Below are 24,173 nucleotides of genomic sequence, written 5' to 3'. Positions count from 1 at the left end.
GCACCTATTCCCCTCGCCTCCACCTGACTGAAATTAGGACTGCTTTTTATGAGGGGTGGGGGCCTGGCAGGTCCATGTTGACTGTGGTCTCCCCATCATGATTAATCTGCTTACTCTGTGCTTCCCCTGGCCCCAGCATCTCAGGTCAATGTTTATCAGCTCAAAACCCACAAACTTGCTTAGCTGTTGACATTCACCATGATTTGGAGAGCTCAGTGCTGTGCAGGCAATTGGTGCAGGACAGGTTGGGTAACATTGCTTTTCAGTTCTGCCCTCAAGGATCATGATGAGATTAACTTTGTCACTGTAACAGTGGGTGAGATTGTTTTCCTAATCTCCTATCTATGCAAATGATATGTGCTGGATGCTTCCATCTGCTATGTTTAAATTCCACATTTTTTTTTGCTTTCCCTACATTACAAAGCCGCATTTTTTCTCCACAAAAGGCTGGTTTATTTTACAGTATTATTAAAGGAATATCAGCGCCATATCTTTGTTTCTGTAGGAATACAATTGAATAATCACATCTAAAAGCATCCCACTATCAATTGCAAGCAATGTAAAATAATCTCATCTACTCCAAAACAATGCTCTCATTTCTGTTTTATGGTTAAATACAGTTTACTTTTGAATTTCTGGAAGATGCTTTAATTTCACAGGTATTGTTTATAGAGGAAGATTCCTTCTGCATGCAGTATGTAACATTTTCTTTACAAAGTGCTACACTCAGCATATAGGGAAATGCCATCTATCACCCATTTAGGGCATATTTGGAATTTTCAGTTTTTAATAAAAACTAAGCCAGATTGATAATATAGGGTCTGAGTTTCCTCAGTGTGGAAATCAGCATTGGATTGCCACTGCTTTCCCAGTTTCTTGCCTGAATTTCTGTCTTGGCCAACCTTCCGACTCAGGCCAGGTGAGATCAGAGCAGTGCAGCAAGTCCCCAGGGCCTAGCATTGAGTGCAGCTCTGTCAGATGCAAGGAAGTCACGCCTCCTTTTTTTAAGGCACCAGCTGCCATAAAGCAGGTAAGTTTAATGGTCCTGGAAAGTGGGGAGGGAGATAATCAGGCCTAAGGGTGGGGTGGGGGGATTGGGTCTCCGGGGCGTAAGGCAGGGTCGGGCCCTTGGGGGTGGGGGTGAGAGTCAGGCCTTGCGGGGGGGGAGGGGGGCGTTGGAGTGTTTGCAGGGGGTTGAGGGTCATCCCTGGGCTATCAAGGATTGGGTGGAGGCCCCTGGGGGTGTGTGGGTGCCGGGGGGGTAGGGGGAAGGGGGAGGAGTGTGGGTCTGTACAGTAGTTATCCAGAAGCTAGATTTAATTCTTCTAACTTTTTCTGGGTAAATACTGGTGTAGCCCAGTTGGAACCAACTGAAGTTTGTGATTTAAGTTGCATTATTAGGATAGTTCCCAGTGCAGGGCAATTGCCCAGGGGAAGTTTGTACTTCCCAGCAATTGCCATGCAAACCTTACCTGGGAACTTCCAAAGGGGACTCCCCACTGCAACTTTGAGGTACCCCACCACCCAGCATGATGCTGTGGAGCTCAGAAGTTAAGGCCTATAATACATGCAAAGTGTCTGGGATAAGGAAGGAGGTGCACATATTCATGTACACTATTCATAAACAGCACCAGTGAGTTCCACTGATGTGTGTTTGCTATAGAATGAGATAGACAAGTCTTAGGTTTGGGTCACTGATCGATTTTTGTTACCAAATGTCGCCAACATCAGATCCAGGTTATATACACCCTTCCATAACACAAAAATGGCATGGAGGGCAGTCCATGTTACCATTTATCCTCCGCACGAATAGCATGTGACTGCCATATGTCTGAAATTCAACAACCACCTATTTAAACTATTTGTAAATGATGAGATACTCTCTGCTTCAATTACTAGCTCTAGTGATGTCCAGAGCCTTACTACCCCTCTGTGCAAAATACTTTCCTCTACTTTGTCTTTAATCCCTTACTTTTAATCTTCTAAAAAAGTCCCTTCAACCACCGCATACAATCTGTTTCAATTAGTTCTGGTCCACTGCAGCATTATTCTAAACACCTTTATCAAATCATCCTGTAATGTCTGCTGTTCGAACAAAAACAGTTCCAATTCTTCCAAGTCTTCTTTTCTATTTGATTTCCTCCTACCAGGTAGGGTTCCAACAAATTTGTGCTGCACTCTTTTTATTGCCTTTACCTTCTGGTAGTGTGGAGCTCAGAACTGTACAGTACTCCAACTGTGAGTTTACTGATCAGTCACCATTATATGGAGGTTTATATTGCATGCATCTTGCAATAAAACCCAGTATTCCATTTGATTTTTCAAGTGCCTCTTCTCCCTCCAAATTGACAGTTGAATTTGGTTGCCATTAATTCAGATAGGATGGGGGGCAAGAATGGAAAATAAAATAAATTCCATTCTAATGCATCCTTCCAACAAAACACCATGGAGTCATACTGCCACGAGTCATTTGACACAATGGGTGCTCTGAACAATAGCCATGTGCAAGGAGAAAATCTGAACGTGTGGTTGTAAGTGGTGGTAAATCCACTAGGGGCCATTGATTTTAGGAAAGGAGGGGAGAAATTTGGAGAAAATGGTAACCAATGAGACAGAGCCATTAAGAATAAAATATTCCCAAGCTACAACTAGAAGGTAATATGGGTCTGGGCTGAAAACTGCACAGATCCTGTACTAGAATGAGAGGCTTTCACCATCCAGGCTGCAGTGATCATCGGTACAAGTACTAATTCCTTTTGTACTATTTTGAACAAACCAGTTAATGCCTTCAGATGATATCCCTTTGTTATTTAAACATGGTCATTAACCTTATTTTTGCTCAAACGTTATTTATTATCATTCATAAACAGTGGAAATTTTATCCCTCAGGGTTGAGTCGAGCCATTGACATTGCAATATTCTTCCTCACTATACACTTACTATCTTCAATGGTGCATCTAATACTCCAGTAATATAAATTATAAATGTATAGTGGATTTGAATTAAGAAACTCCACAATTGTGTGTTTGGCTTCAAGATTATTTTTCATTTGTAACTCTCATGTTCCCCCCGCCCACACCCCTCATCCAGCACCCACCACCATCTGAAACTGATTCCTTTCCACTCCTGAAGGTGCTAACTTATGCTGAGCACAGTTACTCAGATGCTGTCCTACCTCTGTATCTCAAACCCCGGTAGCCATTCTTGAGGTGAGCACATAAACCAGGATGGCATTTCAGCTCAGCACCAAGCGAGTGCTGCACTGTTGGAGGTGCCATCCTTAAGATAGGAGGTTAAACCGAGGTCCTATCGGCTCTCAGGTGGATTCCAAGACATTATTTGAAGGACAGTAGGGGAGTTCAACTTGATATCCTGGCCAAGGATATTTATCCCTCAACTAACATCAGTAAAGACAGATTACCTGGTCATTCTATCATTGCTGTTTGTGGGAAATCTGTGTTTCGTACATTACAACAGCAACTACACTTCAACATAGTATGTCACTGGCTGTAACATGCTTTGAGACCTCCTGAGTTCACCAAAGCTTCTTTTAAAAAGCTTGTTTGTTCATTCATGCGAACCCAGATAGCAAACATTGGCAGGCTAATCAACTGGATGGGGTGGGGAGAGAGGGGAAAATCACAGGTGAACCACATAATGGCCTCAATCAATGACCACAGCTGCACTGTTGAGCAAGATAAGGAATGGAAACTCTAGCTCACCTACCAAGCTCCCCAGCTCAAGGGTTCTGAGATTCTTGTAGCAGCCAGACCCAGCACAGACCAAGGATTCAGCCCTGTGCTGACAGAGTATCATTAAAATCACTGGGGACAATTTTAACCTCTCCCACCCATTGCGAAACTGGCGGGATCAAGTGCAACACTGGTTTCATACTCCAACTGGTTTGACTCCCCACTGTAGTCAACAGAGGGTAATATTGGGCAGGCTGTAAAACGTAGCTCCACCTGATCCCATGGGTCACCCAGTTGGTGAACTGCGTTAAAATTGCCTGCATCATGTCTCAAAATAACTTCTTTTGCCCCAGCTGGAAGAAATCGGAAGGACGTACCACAAATTTGTTCAGGTAACTCCAGCTCTTTTCTCCTGAAGGTGCGGCTGATTTCGAAGAGAGCAGAGTCAAGGCTCTGGCAGCGTGGTTGATCTTCAGGAGGTGGGCTCAGCGCTGCATGCTTCAACAGCTCTCCTGCACACCACCTTTGCTTTGGGTTTCTCTCCAACGTGGCTTCAATAAACTGCCTCATGGCAGGGCTGCAGTCCTCCGCAATGTCTTCTAATGGTGGAGCCTGCTTGTGGATCTTCAGCAGAGGTAAAAGAATTAACACAAAAGCTCATCGAGTTTACAGACCAGAAAAATAAGACTGTCGCAAAGAGAAGCAAGAAGTAGTGTTGCTGATATCTTTATATTTGCAGCAGCACCTGCCCCTTTATTTTGCTCACCAACTGTCTCCAATCCCCACCCTTCATTTCAGAGACTTAGTTCCACATATACAAAACAGCTCCCTTACACACGCCTGCACATTATTGGAAGGCAGGGGTCGAGTTTGACCCTATTCGTGACTGATGTCCGCACCTGCACTCTCAGCAGGATCCATGAATTTGGGGATCAGGAGCCGAAAATCAGAACAACTTTCCCCCCCGCCCCATCCCAGGGCAAACAGGCCTATTGTTAATTTCCATATCTCCACCTTGATGGAGATTAACAAGCCAATCAGTTGGTAAACAATTTGGGAATTTTCCTGCTCTGTATGATTCAGATACTCAATGGCTATTAGTGGAAATTTGGCGGCAAGTATTCATGAGCATTTATTCCTTTACTTCTTCCACTTTCATTTTCTTTTCTTTCTCTCTGGGTTCTCTACAGCTAGCTACCAATGTCTAAATGAGACAGCGGTCAAGCAGCTATTAGGCTTCTTCCACCCTTACCCTTCAACCAAGGTGTGCCTTGTCTGACTTCCTTTCCTTGCCTGAGTTTTTGTTCTGCTTTTTGGGGAACTTCTTATTGATGTGGCCTGACTGACAGCTGCCAGGAATTAAATTCCAAAACTACCTGGGTGTTGCTTACACACCACAGCACGAGGCAGCCTAATTTGTCCTAATTCTCCTCTCTTTGTCTGACTGGTGATGAACTTTGGATATAAGATCATCAGCTACACTCTGGCACTTTACCAAGGTGGCTATTCTTTATTTGTTAACCAAGATAGTGAATGCTGGCACGAAATCTGAATATGGATGGCATCACAGCTGAGCTTGATCCCACTACCACTATCGTACTCATTCAAATAGTGATCACTAAAGAGTGATCAGCAATTAAATGTCTGAATGATTTTTCTCACTAAGCCAGGATCACTAAAACCAAATGTAAAACCCCTACCAAGAGATTAGCTAACCTGGTCAAATCTGAGGGCATACTAGTCAACAAAGCAGGCTGTTACATTTGCTAACTGGAAGAAGAACAAAAATATGGGTTTATTGAGGAAAATAACATTCAGAGTGGTAGATATGAACTAAATTTACTGCAGAAGGTTCAATCCCATCATCACAAGTACCAGTATCCTTTTAACAAGGTGATCATTGTTATTTACTGCCAATCAGCCTCTCTAATACTGAAAATGAATGATTTAAAGCATGGAGATTCAATCCTTCAGGTGTTAATTGTAGTTGGAGAATTTGTAAATACCAAAATGATTTTTCAAATGTTTAGTTTTCCTTGTTATATATGTTTTCTAAACTTTCTCCCCTTTATTTCTCTTTCTGTGCCTGATTTGATACTAAATATATCTATTTTAATTCACCCTCCTTCTTACTCCTCCCATGATTCATTTCTCAATCCTTCAGTCTGATTGGTTAAGGAGATAAACAATTGCTTGCCCTGTCCGCTTGGATGTCCTCTTTTCCTCACTGTGCCATTGTCAGCTCACACTTTGTACAACTTAATAGGTAAAAAATGTTTTGAGCTAATGGTGCAGGGACAAGTCTAACATTACACACTATGAGATGCTCTGTTTCAGCAAAATCGAATCCAATGGCAGTTAGTTTTACACTTATTAATTACGGTCTTGAATAAACCACATTTCTACAAGTCGAGTAAACTGACTTCCTAGGTCATGGAGAAGACACGAGGACAAATATCCTTTTCTAATAAAATTGCATTAGTTAATTTAAAAAAAGCTTTGCTTAAACTTAGGACTTGGGGTCTTAAAACTGGAACTTATATTTCTCAGTCTTGTCTACATTCCATTATCTATCCATCAGATGACAATATCTAATCACTACCACTTGGTTTATTTCATTTGTCTTATTTTTCAAACTTGGTGGTGTCCTGCATTCTGTACCTTGGCTCCTCGCCCAGGTTTCTTAACTTAAAATAGAGTTTCACTGTTTTACAACAATGCAGTTTCCTTGATGTACACATTTGTTCCATGTCACAAAAGCATGTGAACACTATTTTGCTAATCACCTATACCAATACTCTTCCAGGAAGGAACGTACTTGTTCACAGAACAGAAGTTACTTATTAAGACGACTTAAAATCCAGATAAATGGTAAACCTGTTTTGCTAGACTAATGTTGATCACATTTAAAGAGGAACTATCTTCATGAAACACAGTTTTCCAAACTTGCTTGCCCTCTTACTCAACATGGTAGTTGTATGATTAGACCACTGTTTAACTTCGATGTGATTCCTACTTGTTATTTAGATTTGTTGTTATGTAAACTTACAATGTACAGATATGATGGGTAAGCTGACCTAGGATACCTCTTCACCCAGGGTGGATTCCCAGTCTGCATGTGGATGATAGTAGAACCAAGACTGTAGATGTCTGACTTTGTTGAATGGCCTCTGCAGGTAATAACTTCTGGACTCATATAGAACTAAAACAAAATATAAATCTACAGTTAATTCATGACTTCCAATTGTTCTCACAAAGTTTGTCATCTAGCCATAACAAAACGTCAAAGTAGATTAATGGGAAAGCCAACTGCACACTTAAAATGTTTTAAATGCAAAGCCATTAGCAATCTATCTTATGTCTTGGTTATCATCCATTATTTCCAGAAAAACTGAGATTTAAAGACATGTTAACCTTTTTTAAAAGTAACAGACAACAGAAGGTTCCAGAAGAATGTTTATGACTCTTGTTATCTGCCTACCGAATGTACTGTCCTAAAAAATAACAATCTGCACTAAATACTGTTGCCATTCATTGCAATAACTGATAAGTACATCAAGATTAGTGACCCCATCAAAAATGATTAGTGAGCACATTCGCTGCAGAAACTGAAGACAAAATATTTCTAATGTACTGCAAGCACTTTGTTGCCAATATTCTCTGAATAGATGGGAATTAGGGCAATGGTTATGTTACTAAACTGGTAATCCTGACACCTGGACTAATAATCCAGAAAACAAAAGTTCATATCCCATCGTGTCAGTTAAGAGCCTATTTTTTTTTAAAGATCTGGTAAAATAAGCTGTTGGATCATTGTAAAAATCCAACTGGTTTGCTAATGCCCTTCAGGGAAGGAAACCTGCTGTCCATCCCTAGTTTGATTTTAGGTCCCGCACAAATTTTGTGGAATCTTAACTGCCCTCTGAAGTGGCCTAGAAAGCCATTCAATTGTCTCAAACTGAGGGCAACTAGGGATGGGCAACAAATGCCACATTCCCAGCATTAATCATTTTTAAAATTTCCAACATAAACATCAATACTTGGTTTTGTGACCAAGTATAATATTTGCATTTATACCACTTCTATCCTTCATTTTATTGCCATAAGAATGTCTATGTGCTTTTGTACTCTGTACATAAATCTTCAGTCAGTCACACCCACTTGGTTTCCAGCTTGATATATCAACTTTGCTGAGAGGATTGCATCAGGGGTCCAATGCAGCTTTGTGTAAACCTCCTGCATCACAGTTAGTTCATAACCACCATCCAAAGTGATATACTGAGACAGACGAAAGAGAATTAAATAGCTCTGTACTATCGATACCAGATAAACGAGAATAGACTAATAATAAATTTACAAGAAAAAGGGCTCTCCAAGGTGAACAAAACTTTATATGAACCTCGTGTGACCCACCATTCACAAAGGCATGTGAACGCTATCTTGCTAATCACCTGTACTAAAAGTCTTCCAGGAAGGAATGTACTTGTTCACAGAACAAAAGTTACTTATTAAGACTATTCAAGATCCACATAAATGTAAAACCTGTTTTGCTAGACCCATGTTTATCCCATTTAAAGGGGAACTATCTTCATGAAACGCTGTTTCAAACTTGCTTACTTGATCTGCAGCACACAATGAAATGGCACTTAAGAGTAGAAACTCATTATTTTGCCAATTGTGTGCAAAAGCACGGTGACAAAATGACAACAAATAAAAAAGCCTGTCAAAACAGTGTCGTGGAAACAGTGTCCCCTTAAACTTGTACAATAACTTACAGGAATAAAACAAAAACCCGTTTACCGTTTTACCTCTCTTTTACTTGATAATGCATTCTTTAGTGGGAAGAAATGTGACCTTGTTTACCAAGGAGAAACTCTATTGGCAGAAATCCATCTATAGCCTAAAAAATTATTTAATTGCCTCATGCTTGGAAATAAGCTTGATGAATGGAGTTGACTTTGCAGAAAATAAAAGTTCAAAGCTCATGGTGTTGGGGGTAACATGTAGGCATGGATAGAGGAATGGTTAGCTAACAGGAAGCAGAGAGTTGGCATAAATGGGTCTTTTTCTGGTTAGCAGGATGTGATGAGTGGTGTGCCACAGGGATGGTGCTGGGGCCTCAACTTTTTACAATTTATATAAATGATTTGGATAAAGGTATGGTGGGTAAATTTGCTGATGACACAAAGATAGGTAGAAAAGTAAATTGTGAAGAGGATGTAGCAAGGCTACAAAGTGACATAGATAGGTTAGGTGAGTAGGCAAAGATCTGGCAAATGGAGTATAATGTGGGCAAATGTGAAATCATTCATTTTGGCAGGAAGAATATAAAAGAAGATTATTATCTAAATGGGGAGAGATTGCGCATCTCTGAGATTCAGAGATTCAGTGCATGAATCACAAAAGGGTAGTATGCAGGTAAAGCAGGTAATTAGGAAAGCTAACAGAATGTTATAATTTATTGTGTGGGGAAATGATTACAAAAGTAGGGAGGTTACGCTTCAGTTGTACACGGCATTCGTGAGACCACTTCTGGATGATTGTGTACAGTTCTGGTCTCCTTATTTAAAGTAAGATGTAAATGCATTATAAGCAGCTCAGAGAAGGTTTATCAGACTAATACCAGGAACGGGTGGGTTGTCCCATGAGGAAAGATTGGACAGGTTAGGCTTGTATCCATTGGAATTTAGAAGAGTAAGAGGTGACTTAATTGAAACTTTTAAGATCCTGAGGGGTCTTGACAGGGTGGATGTGGAGAGGATGTGTCCTCTTGTGGGAGAATCTAGAACTAGGGGTCACTGTTTAAAAATAAAATGTCACTTATTTAAGACAGAGATGAGGGGAATTTTTTTTTCTCAGAGGGTTGAGAGTCTTTGGAACTCTCTTCCTCAAAAGGCGGTGGAAGCAGAGTCTTTGACTATTTTTAAGGCAGAGCTAGATAGATTCTTGATTAACAAGAGGGTGAAAGGTTATCAGGGTTAGGCAGGAATGTGGAGTTGAGGTTACATTCAGGTCAGCCATGATCTTATTGAATGATGGAGCAGGCTCGAGGGGCTGAGTAGCCTATTCCTGCTCCTAATTCATATGCTCGTATGTTTATTTTCAACACTTAATGTAGAACTTTCCAAGACACTACTACACATATATATACATTATAAACTGCTGCTACTGACATTAATTAAACTCATTTCCACCCTTGCAGTTTATTTTATATCAGCAATTTTACTTGGCATAGTTTTCACATGTTCCACCCCTCCTATCCCAAAAGAATACTGGAGCACAGTTCCTTGGGATGCTGACAGTCTTGACGTATTCTAGTATAATGTCCACAGTTACCTGCAACAGTTACTGGATAGTGATCAGAAGCAGAAACTCTGGTAGATAGTTTGGCCTCCCTATCCCAGGGACAACAAAGGTAATTTCATCATCCCAACTGCTTCCTGGCCCAAAGTCAACTAATTTGACAGACCCAGGATTGAGCCAGGAACTTTCCTGGTTGGTGTGGCTCAGTTGCAGAATGGGTGGAGCCTTTAACGACTCAGTCATCAGGAAATTTGGGGTAGATGAAGTATAATGTGGTGCAATATGAGGTTATTCTTTGGTAGGAAGAATAGAAAAGCATAATATTTTTTAAAAGACATGAAACTTGTAAATGTTGACATTCAGAAGGACTTGGGTGCAATTGTACAAGTAGTGCAGAATGTTTGCATGCAGGCACACCTAGCAATTAAGAAGGAAAATTGCATGTTGACCTTTATTGTAAGAGGATTGGAATATAAGGATAAAAAAATTTTGCTAAATTGCACAGGAGTTTGCTGAGACCACACCTGGAATACCGTGTGCAATTTTGGTCTCCGTATTTAAGGAAGCACATACTTGCACTGGAGGCGATGCAGCAAAGGTTCACTAGATTGGTCCCTTTAATGAGAGGGTCCTATGATGAGAGACTTGGTAAATTGGGCCTATAATCTCTGGGCCTTAGAGGAATGAGAGGTGTTCCCTTTGAAACATGCAAGATACTGAAAGGGCTTGATAGGGCAGAAACTGAGAGGATGTTTCCACTAACTGGTGAATCTAGAGCATGTGGGAACAGTCTCAGGCTAAGGTGGTGATCATTTAGGACTGAAATGAGGGGAAATATGTTCATTAAAAGGTTTGTGAATCTTTGGAATTCTCTACCCCAGAGGTTTGTGGATGTTTCATCGTAAAGTATATTTAAGGCTGGGAAAGACAGATTTCCAGACTCTCAGAAAATCAATGAATATGAGGAGCCAGCAGGAAAGTGATCAACCATCAGCGTATTAATTGGCAGAGCCAGTTGGTATTTATTAATTATTTTGGTTGGTTTGACTCCTCTCATCTTTGAGTCTCCCCACAGCAGGCACACTTGTTGGCTGTCCCCAGCTGACAGGGCTTCCATACTTCTGTGCATCTCCCAGCTTCACAGTGTAATTGGTTGCTAGGAAACCTCAAAAAACATCTCATGGCTTCAATTTCCCCTCACGCCCTGTAAAGAAGCACTGAGTGCCTTGTCTTGTCTTCCTTAAATTAGGAACTCTTAATGCATCAACTTAAAGTCACAAACTATAGCCTACATTAAGTGCTATCATGACTTTCAGTGGGGTTCCATTTCTTTAACTTTCTATAAGCCTGCACATTTGCTCTGTTTTACCCTGCAATACACCTCTTGCAAAATCTGCACAAAGTCAGGTTTGATAAAAAATTGTGTGAAAAGATTGTTTGGTGCATAAGGGGCACTTTTGTTCAAAATAATTTAGATGCATTGCACTGGTGTTCATTCCACCATTTTCTTCAGTGTTGTCCACTTATATCATAGCCTCTACATAAGCCTTCTGTGTCGATCAGCAAACCATGTTCATTGCAAAACCTGTAACGGATATTTCCCCAAACATGGAACGGATAGTTCACCAAAGATGAAGCAGTCATCAAAGATGGAGAAATTCTGTCACAAACATGTGCAATGGTGCAAAAACAATTCCAGAGGTACAAGTACTCCAAAGTGTTAAACAAGTGGCACACCAAATTTATTTTTAAATTAGAGACTTTTTGAGGAAGTGAAACCTCAGTTCTGAATATACGCACAATGACAGATCTCAAAACCTCTACAGTTTCTTCACAGTTAAGTGGATGTATGAAAAACACCACTGCCATTTCATAGTCCCAGTCTGCCCAGGACCAGAGAAACATACTAACTCAGGGAAAGTCATTTGGATATTTTGCCAAAAGTTATTGTGAATGATTTAAGAAGTCCCAGGAACTTATATAAAGAGCCAAGCAAACTAAAAGCATCCAGTTTGAAAGAGATAAGAGATTAACCTTATTTTTAAAAAATCATGGCCCTACATAACTGAAGCATTGGGAACACAGTAACCATTCTCACCTCTGTTCCTCGAATATCTCTGGGAATGTAGGTTTCTTCAGTCATCTGGACAGAGAGACCAAAATCTACCAGCACTGCCTTGGTTGACATGAGAACTATATTGCTGGCTGGGAGGACATGAACAAATGAGACAAATCATTCCAACATTCCTTTTTGCTGACAGACTTCTTTCAACAGATTTGTTGTTATGCACAAATTATAGAAAGGACGAAAAACTTACGCTTAATGTCATGATGGATGACATTTTTGGAATGCAGAAAGTCAAGTGCTTTGAGGACATGTTTGGTCAACCATATGATTTCAAATTCCTTCATAGGCCCACAGCTTTCTAATTTTTCCAAGATGGAGCCTCCCTCTCCTGCCTCCATGAAGAGGTGTATGGTCTCATTCCACAGCAAGGCTCCATATAACTCTGCAATGTTCTCATGGCGGAACTGTGCTTGGATTTGTATGTCAGCAGGCTTGAAAAATTCCACTGGAATCTTAGATTTAAAACAAATGCATTGTGTGACCCATAAAAGAAGATTTGCATACATATTGTAATTCTATCAAAAATTGGGGAACAAGAACATTTATTTCCCCAATTTTCTTGCATCCTTTCCCTGGCAATGATACAAGTTGGAATATTGGGTGTCACCTAAGTGGCCATTATTGAAGTGAGAATATAAACATGTGTACTTGGATGTGCACTTGCGATGCCATGGCATACAAGGCTATGGACCTAGTGCTGGAAAATGGGATTAGAATAGTTAGGTACTTGTTTGACCGGTGTAGACTCGATGGACCGAAGGGCCTTTTTCTGTGCTGTAGGCCTCTATGACTAAACTGTGCAGCACAGCTGGCATTTTTGCCATTTTGGGAAGCCTGATATAGTCCTCAGCTGACATCTATAAAGCTTCACACTTTCCAATAACACCAGTAGATACCAAACAGAAGTTGGATTCCTGGCTAGCCTTTCCCAGCCTAAGCCCAACGATACTGAGGCCAACTTTTTATGCTGTGTTGGTTAACTCAATACAAACCAGTGGCAAAATTCAGTTCCTTTATAGACTGTACAGCTCAGAAATACAGCATACAAAGCACATACTCACAGAGCCCTCAGGGAAACCCCAAAAATAAGGGCCTGCTAAAATCACTGATAAGGTTTTTCAGCCTATATTTTTTTAAATCTTTTTCTCTTTTACATCTCATTCCTCCTGTCTTCCCTTTTCTTTTTTGATAATTTATTATTTTACATTTCAGCTCTCCCTTGGCCACCTATTGGCTAAGCTACAGTCACACCTGTACAGTGTCAGCCTTTGTTCAAATCCCGGGAGGCAAGTGAAAGAGGCCTGAAGTAATGTCTCCTCCTCCCTCCACCCAATTTTACCTCCTGTCAAATAAGAGCTCGGCCTTTGCTTTCACTTCCACTGACAGCATATCTGAAAGTGGGAAACTGCCTCATGAGCATTTGTGGCATGACATCTCCTCCTGCTGCTCTGTGTTCCAAACACTATGTAGTAAAATGACCTATGTGCCATTTTAACATTGTTGTTAATTGTAATGTGCCGACATTTGAAGAATTAATTCAAGATATTGCAAATTCATTTACTTTTTAATCACTAACTGGTCAGATAAAGGTAATGACTTTTTTGTGGTTTAATTAGTTTTACCCACATCTTTATGTTTACAAAATACACCTTGTTGGGAAAAAATTATGCAGTAAACTAAATGAATCCAGTCATAGCTTGATTGATTCGTGGACTATGAGACAAACCGCAATCGCTTTTCCCAGCAACATACAGGACATTCAGTTTTATCATATGTTTCAGGGATACACTAGTCTTCTTTCACTCAAATTAAATAGATAATGGCATTACAGGGGAAACTTTCCTGGGCTTGCATTGTCTGGCTGCAGCAATGCCAGAAGATTGAGTAGGACAGAGTGCACATCTTTAAAATCTTCTGTCCAACTGCCCTTCCATTTAAATACTTTTATACCAAATGTGAAATAACAAAGCTGATTGGAGTAAATTGTTGCTTGTGTTGTTGGATTCAAATACCAGGAGTCTCAAGTTAAAATTAGGAAGTTAGGAGTGAAAAGAGGAGTCATGTAGAACCATTTCTAGACAAAGAGTTGTAATGCAAGTTACAAGAGGAGGCCATTAAAGTGAACAATATAAATGGTTTTAAGAGGTAAATGAATGTGTTTCTAGAAAGAAGAGACTGAGATACATGATAAAGTGAGTTGAAGACACTGAGATCTATCAAAATGAGTTGGGTTTGATGAGACAACGGATGTTTCCTTTTACTAAAAATTCTTGTGTTATATAATTTTGGTTATGTGCTTTGAAAATTGAAAATATCTTTCAGTAGTTAAAGGAATTTATTTTTTAAACTTTTACATGACTTACTAATTTGCATGCCATTCGCTTCTTTGTCTCTCTGTCCTGTGCAAGGTGACACTTTCCAAAAGTACCTCGAGGAATGTAACCAGGACCAATGTTCCTATGGGCAAATTTCCATGGAAACAAGAATACTTCAGAATCGACCTGATAGTGTCCATTTTTAATAGCTATATCCTTCTGTAGAATAAAAAGAAAGCCACAACAATCAAACCACAATAAGAAAACTAATTCAGTCTTTCCTCCCCCCATGTAAATTTGAGGTACACACGCCTACTGTGGAAATGGAAAATTCATATTTATACATTAATAGCAGTTGTGAAAGGCTTAAAATAGATTAAAACCAGTTTGTGCCGCAAAGCATTTTCCATTTACAAAGAAATTTAGGTGGACACATCAGTGCAGTACAGAGGGAATGCTGTCTTTCAGATGAGACATTAAACCAATGTCCCCTATGTCCTCTCTAATGGATGTTAAAGATCCCTCAGTGCTATTTGCATTAGAGCAGGGGAATTCCCCCCAGTATCATTTAAAAAAAGGAGGACCTTTATCCCATTGTTGCATGTGGGATTTTGCTGTGCACAAACTGGCTGCTGCAAGGGTCTGAAATCTGCAATTCTGGAGCCGTACATCTTATTTGCAGCTCCCGACCTGTTTCAGTTGGATTGCATTAACGTGAAAAAAGTAAGAGCTGTGTTTTAATTGTGGGCATTAAAAAGCTAAATCAACTTGTTGCACTTTATGGTTTCAAATAATTATTTTTTCTAAAAAATCACGGTACTCTAAACAAATTTGAAACTACACTATGGTTAAAGCTAATGCCTCTGATTCGAGGAACAGGTTTTATAGTTTGCAACTGTTATTGTTCCTAACATAGCTGAGGCGATAAATATTCTGACTGTGTTGTTGGAAGCTACTTTTTTATCATGAGAATCAATAGCGGAAAAGATCGTCTTCATTCCATGCTTAAGTTAAAGTTTGTTTTAAAGATGACTTTACTGACAAAATTACAGTAAAAAAGTCAAAAATGTGATAATTCAGTTATCTATTTTAATTTCCATTTTTTCCACTGATATATAAGTTCAATAAATGTACCTTATGTGGTATATATGCAAACTATACATTCTACTAGAGACACCTGCTAATTTGCCAAATATTTTGATTTAGAAATGCCAAATTTTTATGTTGTGTTCCCAATAGCTTTTATTTCAGGGAAATTTGTTTATAAATGCTCTTTGGGTGAAATAGGTAGCAACCTTTGGGCTCCTGTGTTTCCTTTATTACAACAGTGACTACACTTCGACAGCACTTCATTGGCTGTAAATGAAAGGCGACACATAAATGCAACTGTTTCTTATCTTTCAATATTCAACATATCCGAAAATTTGGGACCCGCTTCAGGCCAATTTCCATCTTTAGCAACTGCAACAAGGTTATAGGGCATAAGCCTAATTTTAAAATAAATTCAGGCCATCCAGCACGAGCTACTGTATCAGAATTACCTGGAAAAACTCAGCAGGTCTGGCAGCATATTTCAAATTCATTTCAAGTCTTCCTTGGACTCGAACTCAAGTTCTGTCGAAGGGTCATGAGGACTCGACACGTCAACTCTTTTCTTCTCCGCCGATGCTGCCAGACCTGCTGAGTTTTTCCAGGTAATTCTGTTTTTGTTTTGGATTTCCAGCATCCGCAGTTTTTTTGTTTTTATTTTTACGAGCTACTGTATGGTGAATAATCTCCTGCGTGCACACAAGACAATGAAGTGCCCCACTCACCTTGTTTAATATCACTCCTGCCTCGCGGTTTCGGAAGTGTTGGAAGAGACTGCGGGAAGTATTGGACACCTGATTTGCAAAGTTAAGTAAATCCTCCACTGTGCCATATCTGACAGAGGCGAGGAAAGGCGGCTGCTGCCCGTCCCTGGCCCCGTTCTCTAAAATGTCTTCACCCGAGTGCTGCGCCAGCGAGAGCAGGTTGTCCCGGTACAGTGCCGTGTCCTCCAAAGGGTAGAGCGCCCCTAGGACATCCATCACGTTCATATGTTCCAGCAGCAATTCCAACCTGGCGTTATCGATATTTTGCGTGAACATGTACTCCATTGCCTTCCTCTTTCGATCGCTGCAGTCTGTCCTGACAAAAGAGAGGCAGCAGAAACCATCAGCACGCCCGCCAGCTCCTCAGCACACCGAACACACAGCAGCTGCCGCTCGCTGCTGCCATCCTGCTGTCTATGCTGCCAAGCATGTGATACCAAGCAGAGATTCCCCACGGCACAGAGGAGCGGACTTTCAGTACGTAGACATTCTGAGTGGGCAGGAAGCTGAAGGAGGCGGGCGGCAAACGAGACGGGGTTGCCCCAGATTTGATAGAATTGCGCGGTTTGAGAATATCACATACTGTGCCGTGTGACTCTTATGATTTAGCATATCAATGTCGGCAAAGCCAATGTTCCAACAAAATGCATGTCTCAATTAAATACAGTTATTTCTAGTTGAGATGAAATAGGGTGGGACACACCTGTTGGGCCGAATGGCCCATTACTATGCTGTTATACTATAAGCCTATGTAACATAGCCAACTAGTTGCAAAGCACGAAGGAACTGCTGGTGAGTCACACTAATTAAATGATCAAAATGCAACAAGTTCACTTATTCATTCATTGTTCTTATTAATTCGGGATGTGGATATCCCAGGCAAGGCCAGTATGCATTGGGAAGGTGGTGGTGGTGAGCTGCAATCTTGACCCAATGCCCATTGTGACCCGAAGGAGGGAGTTCCAGAATTTAGACCCACCAACAATGAAGGAACAGCAATATAGTACAAAGTCAAGATTGTGTGTGACTTGGAGGGAAACTTCCAGGTGGTGGTGTTCCCCTTGTCCTTCAAGATGGTACAGGTTGAGGGTTTGGAAGGTGCTGTTGAACAAACCTGGTGAGGTTGCAGCAGTGAATCTTGTAGGCCATTCACACTGGTAAAGGGAGTGAATGTTTAAGGTGGCGGAGCATTGGAGGTTAATCAAACAGGCTATCCTTATCCTGGATGGGGTTGAATGTCATTATTGTTGTTGGAGCTGTACTCACGCAGGCAAGTGGAGAGTGTTCCATCACACTCCTGACACATGCCTTGTAGATGGCAGACAGGTTTTGGGGAGTCAGGAGGCACTTCTGCAGAATTCCCAGCCTCTGTAGCCACAGTATTTATGTGGCTGGTCCATTTAAGTTTCTGATCAATGGTAACCCCTGGGATCCTTCTGTTCTAATCTATGATTCTATTCTATGCTGGTGGTGCAGGATTCAACAATGGCAATGCTATTGAACGCTAAGGGGAGATAGTTAGAATCTTTCTTGGTGGAGATGGACATTATCTGGAACTTGCATGGTTTGAACTTATCAGTCCAAACCTGAATGTTGTGCAGATCTTGCTGCTTGTGAGCAGTTGCAAACAGGACTGAACACTATGGAAACATCAATGAATATTCTCACATTGCCCTTATGTTGGAGGGAAGGTCATTGATGAAGCAGCTGAATATGACTCGGCCTAGGTTACTGTCCTGAGAAACTCCTGCAGTGATATTCTGGGCTAAGATGATTGGCCTCCAACAATCACAAACCAACTTCCTTTCTTCTGATATGACTCCAACCAGATTTTTCCACCTGATTCTCATTGAATTCAACTTTACTAGTGCTTCTCGATGCCACAATGGATTAAGTGGTTCCATGATGTCAAGGGTAGTCACTCTCTGCTCAGCACTGGAATTCAGCTCTTTTGTCCATGTTTGGACCAAAGTTTTAATGAGTTGAGTTCTTCCAGTGGAACCCAAACAGATCATTGCTGAGTAATTGCCGCTTAATGTCAATAACATCTTTAATCACTTTGCTGATGATTGAGATAGGCTGTTGGGGCAGTAATTGGCTAGACTGGATTTGTCCTTCATTTTCTGGTCAAGACATACCTGAGCAATTTCCACATCTTCAGGTAAATGCAACATTGCAGCTGTACTGAAACAGTTTGGCTAAAGGCACAGGTAGGACTGGAGCACAAGTCTTCAGCACTATGACTGGAATGTTGTCAGGGCTCATTGCCTTTGCTATTTCCAGTACTTCAGCCATTTCCGTATATCACATGGACTGAATCAAATTGGCTGAAGACTGGCATCTATGATGGTGGGTATTTCGGGAGGAGGCCAAAATGGATAATTCACTCAACACTTCTGGGTGAAGATGATTACAAATGCTTCAGCCTTGTCTTTTGCATTGATGTGCTGGGCTCAGTAAGGATGGGGATATTAATGGAACCTCCTCCTCTAGCTAGTTGTTACTGTCCATCACCATTCACAACTGGATGTGGCAGGACTGCAGAGCTTAGATGTAATCCATTGGTTATGGGATCATTTAGCTCTGTCCAGAGCATTCTGTTTCCAACCTTTAGCATGCATGCAATCCTGTGTTGTACCTTCACCAGGTTGGCACATCATTTTTAGGTACGCCTAGTGCTACTTCTGGCTGACTTTTATGTTAACCAGGGTTGATCCCCTAGCTTGATGGTAATGGTATAGTGAGGGATATGCCTCAAGGACAATTAGGAATGAACAATAAAAGCTGGACAGCCAGCAATGCCCACATCCTACAAATGAATTTAAAAAATGAATTTTAAAAAGTGCCAAGTTAAAGATTGTGGTTGAATACAATTCTGCTGCTGATGGCCTACACCACCTCAAGGATGCCCAATTTTGAGTTACTAGACCTGTTCTGAATCTATCCCATTTAGAACAGTGATAGTGCCACACATGGTGGAGAGTATCCTCAGTGAGCAGACAGGACTTTGTCTCCACAAAGACCTCGCAGTGGTCACTCCTATCAATATTGTGATGGAAAAATACATCTGTAATGGGTAGATTGGTGAGGACAAGTTCAAGCAAGTTATTTCCTCATATTAATTCGCTCACTACTCTGCTACAAGGCCAGCCGTCAGGGCTCAGGCAGCTGCAATGCTACTGAGCCAGTCTTGAAATCCCCCACCCAGAGAAAGTTCTATGCCCTGCTTCTTCCAAGCTCTGTTCAACATGACAGAGTACTGATTCTTAAACTAAAGGAGGATGGTAGGTGGTAATCATGAGGTTTCTCTGCAAATGTTTGACCTGATGCCATGAGACTTTGAGGTTTGGGGTCAATGTTCAGGCTTCCCAGGGTCACTCCTCACCACTGGGTCACCACTTCTGATGGGATAAGACATATCCACAAATAGTGACAGAAGTGTCTGGGACTTTGGATTATAGGTATAATTACGTGAGCATAACTATATCAAGCTGTTGTTTGTCTAATCTGGTGGATAGCTTCCCCAATTCAAGCACAACTGTAAGCGAGGAGGGCTTTGCAGGTTCAGCTGGGCTGGGTAATGCTTTCCTCACATGCAAAACCAATGCTGGGTAGCCTTGCCAGTTTTAATATAATTAGTCTTTGAAGTAGCAGTTTGATACACCTGCGTAATTTGCTAGGCCAATTTCAGAGGGCACTTAAGAGTCAACCACACTGCTGTGGGAGTTACATATAGGCCAGACTGGGTAAAGACAGCAGAGTTCTTTCCCCCAAGGGCATTAGTGAACCAGACGGCCTTTTATAACAACCGGATAGTGACATGGTCACCATTACTGAGACAACTTTATTTTCCATAGTTAATTAACTGAACTTAATTTCCTCAGCTGTGTGGTGAGATTTGAACTGAATTCTCCAAAGCACTGTCCAGGGCTCTTGGATTAGAACAAAGACAATGTCCTGCAGAAGGAAATCTGAAATAAAAACAGAAAATGCTGGTAATACTCAGCAGGTCTGGCAGCATCTCTGGAAAGAAAAACAGTTAACGTTTCAGGTCAATAACCTTGCATCAGACACCATACCATCGTTGCCGAGAATCCTGTATCCAGGCACTGGAGGGAAACATTTCCGACAATATTATAGCTGTTAATCAGGAAAGAGTGGAGATCGGGAAGAGGAAATTATAAAACTGCGAATTGCAAACTGACCATTAATGAATCAGCCCAGCGCCTCGCTCCTCTGCACACACCCCGAATCAAGCCAACGGTGTAAACAACACAATTAAAACAGGAAATGTGCCGACCGTTTCGCGGTAATAAAAGGTTTACAACTGCTGTCGAAAACAACTCGACCCATGGCGGGTGAAAACAAATACTCCGAATGAGGGTACGCTGTCTATCCGGAAAAGAAAAATGCGTGCAATTTGCGAGCGTCTGGCCTGTGTGGCAACCACTGGGAAATTCCTCCCCTACCGATTCATACCTCCTCCACAATTCATGGAAGGCTACCCCCTTTCTGCGCTACCAGCGGGGTTATCACTTCGGTTACTCACGGAATTGCAGCATGTTTTATATTAACTCTTGAGTTAGTATCGGCAACGTTCTCAGTGACCCGGGTGTGAACGAGAGCCTCTGTGCACCAAGACCAGTCAGGGCTGAGGCTGACTCAGTTTAGAACCGAGCCTAGAAACTTCTCCAAGTGTTTTTGTCATATCTTAGTCATAATAAACCCATCGTTTAACTTTTAATTTTAATCCAATTCTTGAGTGTGATTATAAATACGTCTTTTGTTTTAAGGGTTTCACGCTTTATTTTTACATTTTCCGCAGTTTGAAGGCAACATCTGATCGACCCTAATAATCATGCAACCGATTTTTACTTCATTGGGCTCCAATATGGTGCAAAATTCTCAGGTCTGTGAGCACGGCCACTATCGGGATTGACTTTGCTAAAATATAAAAACTTGGGCTGCCCAGCATATCCTCTTTAGGGGACATGTAACTTTAAAACTTGTTCCTATTGCCAGTAAATGGCTTCCTGTTTTCTGTTATGGTCATTCACTGGTCTCTTTGTGAAATAACCACTACCCTGAGTACGTCAATAGTACGCAGAGCCTTTTTTTTCCAGTCATGAGGTTTATTTTCCTTTTAAACCCTCAGTTATCTGGATTTGAACTCTTTTTTATGCATTAGAAACTGCATAATACCGATTCCAGCCATCGCTACAAAGAGAATATGCTTAGCTAGTGAAAATACATGAACGGACTTTGACTGGTAAAAGCGTTCACAAATGCTCCTAGCAGTTTGCAAGTGTTTCAATGTGGCTTTCATTTAGCGACCCGCCGAGTTTGCATTATTATCGATCGGCATTTGAGTAGAGCTTGTAGAGCTGTAACAAACGCAAAAACCTGTGAACAGATCGGTGAAATACTAGAACTGGGAGAAATACTTGCCTTTATCATGATTCATCAATGGTTGCCTCAAGCGCTTCTTACATCTACAATACTTTGACTGTTATGTGGGTGGAGGGACGTGTCAGTCATTCTGCAAATAGCTTCAACAATACGGTGCTACGCACTAAAGCTTGGGGCTGCCACCGCAAAGGCGCAATGGGGAAAGGTCCTTGTCTAAGACCTTTCTGCCATTGTGCACCCAGGGGCTGGGAAAGGTATAGACCCCACAGGCTGTGCAGCAATGAATGTATGCACTGAATATATGCACTGAATACTAATTGTATTATAATTATATTGAAGCATCTCAGAGTGCAACATGATGTATGTTGATAATGCCAATACCATTGCACTGACTGTAATGGCCATATTGAAATGACTGTAATATTCATTGATTGTATTGAAGCACCTCGTGATCCGTGTAAAAGTTGAATCTGTACTATTTGTGATGGTGCTTTAGAAATGTTTTGTAATGTTCTTTCAGATATTTTATGAATAAAGTATATTTTTCAAAACAAAATACAGTGCTAGACTATGTAAATGATATGCTCAATCAGCATAGATTATATAGTCAAATCCTGGAATGAAACTTGATCCCACCTCACTCTGACTCCAAGATGAGTTTTCAAGCACCAAATAGTACCAGGGAACTTTGATGGGATGGGCGGTCTCTCAGTTTAATGATTCATTCAAAGGAAAAAAAAGCAGGGCGAAACTGACCAAAGTATCGCAAAAGCTTGAAATCTGAAATAAAAATAAATGCTCAGCAGCATCTGTGGTAAGACAGAGATGCTTCATATGAATCCAAAACAAAAACAGAAATACCTGGAAAAATTCAGCAGCTCTGGCAGCATCAGCGGAGAAGAGCAAAGTTGACGTTTCGAGTCCTCATGACCCTTCAACAAAACTAAGTAAAAATAGGAAAGGGGTGAAATATGAGCTGGTTTAAGGGGGGTGGGGGGTGGTGTTGTTGAGACAAGCAAGTAGTGATAGGAGGAGATAACCAAAAGATGTCACAGACAAAAGAACAAAGAGGTGTTGAAGGTGGTGATATTATCTAAAAGAATGTGCTAATTAAGAGTGGAGAGCAGGACAAGCAAGGTAGCTCTAGTGGGGGCGGGGTGAAATAAACAATGGGTGGAATACATTTAAAAATAATGGAAATAGGTGGGAAAAGAAAAATCTATATAAATTATTGGAAAAAAAAAGGTGGAAGAAACAGAAAGAGGGTGGGGATGGAGGAGGGAGTTCAAGATCTAAAATTGTTGAATTCAATATTCAGTCCAGATGGCTGTAAAGTGCCTAGTCGGAAGATGAGGTGCTGTTCCTCCAGTTTGCGTTGGGCTTCACTGGAACAATGCAGCAAGCCAAAGACAGACATGTGGGCAAGAGAGCAGGGTGGGGTGTTAAAATGGAAAGCAATAGGGAGGTCTGGGTAATTTGTGGACAGACCAAAGGTGTTCTGCAAAGCGGTCACCTGGTCTACGTTTGGTCTCTCCAATGTAGAGGAAACCACATTGGGAGCAACGAATGCAGTAGATTAAGTTGAGGGAAGTGCAAGTGAAATGCTACTTAACTTGAAAGGAGTGTTTGGGCCCTTGGACGGTGAGAAGAGAGGAAGTGAAGAGGCAGATGTTGCATATTCTGTATCACATGGGGAGGTGCCGTAGAAGGGGGTTGAGGAGTAGGGGGTGACGGAGGAGTGGACCAGGGTATCATGGAGGGAACGATCCCTGCGGAATGCCACCGGGGGGGTGTAGGGAAAATGTGTTTGGTGGTGGCATCATGCTGGAGTTGGCGGAAATGGCAGAGGATGATCCTTTGAATGCGGAGGCTGGTGGAGTGATGTGAGGACAAGGGGGACCCTATCATGTTTCTGGGAGGGAGGAGAAGGCGTGAGGGCAAATAATATCACCACCTTCAACACCTCTTTGTTCTTTTGTCTGTGACATCTTTTGGTTATCTCCTCCTATCACTGCTTGCTTGTCCCAACAACACCACTCCCCACCCCGGCCCCCCCCCCCACCCTTAAACCAGCTTATATTTCACCCCTTTCCTATTTTTACTTAGTTCTGTTGAAGGGTCATGAGGACTCAAAACGTCAACTTTGCTTTTCTCCGCCGATGCTGCCAGACCTGCTGAGTTTTTCCAGGTAATTCTGTTTTTGTTTTGGATTTCCAGCATCCGCAGTTTTTTGTTTTTGTTTTTATTATTGTTATTATTGCTTCATGTGAATGTCATTTCATCAGAAACATGGTTAACTCTTTCTCTCTGCACACATGCTGCCAAACCTGCTGAGCATTTTCTGTTTTGATGCCAGAATCATCATTTCAATCATGCACCAAGCATTCCCAATCTCCAAAAAAAAAGGTGCGCCGATTAGAAATGCTTGAGGAAAGGCCAGTTAAAGTCATTAAAACCCTGTTCCAAGTCATGT

General features: G+C 41.3%; 1 protein-coding gene across 4 annotated transcripts in view; it reads right to left on the bottom strand.

The window, feature by feature from the left end:
* The window catches only part of map3k8 (mitogen-activated protein kinase kinase kinase 8), a 38,638-nt gene that overhangs the window by 4,872 nt on the left and 9,593 nt on the right, over positions 1–24,173 (bottom strand). Inside the window, exons 1-7 of one of the 4 annotated variants that reach the window (XM_041184823.1) lie at positions 20,841–20,945; positions 16,253–16,607; positions 14,487–14,657; positions 12,314–12,575; positions 12,094–12,200; positions 6,742–6,894; positions 4,070–4,316 (exon numbers count right to left, since the gene is read on the bottom strand). In XM_041184823.1, the coding sequence (XP_041040757.1) occupies positions 4,070–4,316; positions 6,742–6,894; positions 12,094–12,200; positions 12,314–12,575; positions 14,487–14,657; positions 16,253–16,576 (1,264 nt within the window). In that variant the 5' untranslated portion in view covers positions 16,577–16,607; positions 20,841–20,945. Of the gene's footprint in view, positions 1–4,069; positions 4,317–6,741; positions 6,895–12,093; positions 12,201–12,313; positions 12,576–14,486; positions 14,658–16,252; positions 16,608–20,496; positions 20,946–24,173 lie in introns of those variants that run through there. The other 3 variants (XM_041184820.1, XM_041184821.1, XM_041184824.1) reach the window with 3 other exon arrangements.

This window comes from Carcharodon carcharias, chromosome 3, assembly GCF_017639515.1.
Source record: "Carcharodon carcharias isolate sCarCar2 chromosome 3, sCarCar2.pri, whole genome shotgun sequence".
In the NCBI taxonomy this organism is placed as follows: domain Eukaryota; kingdom Metazoa; phylum Chordata; class Chondrichthyes; order Lamniformes; family Lamnidae; genus Carcharodon; species Carcharodon carcharias.
This window is presented reverse-complemented; position numbering and strand designations above follow the sequence as displayed.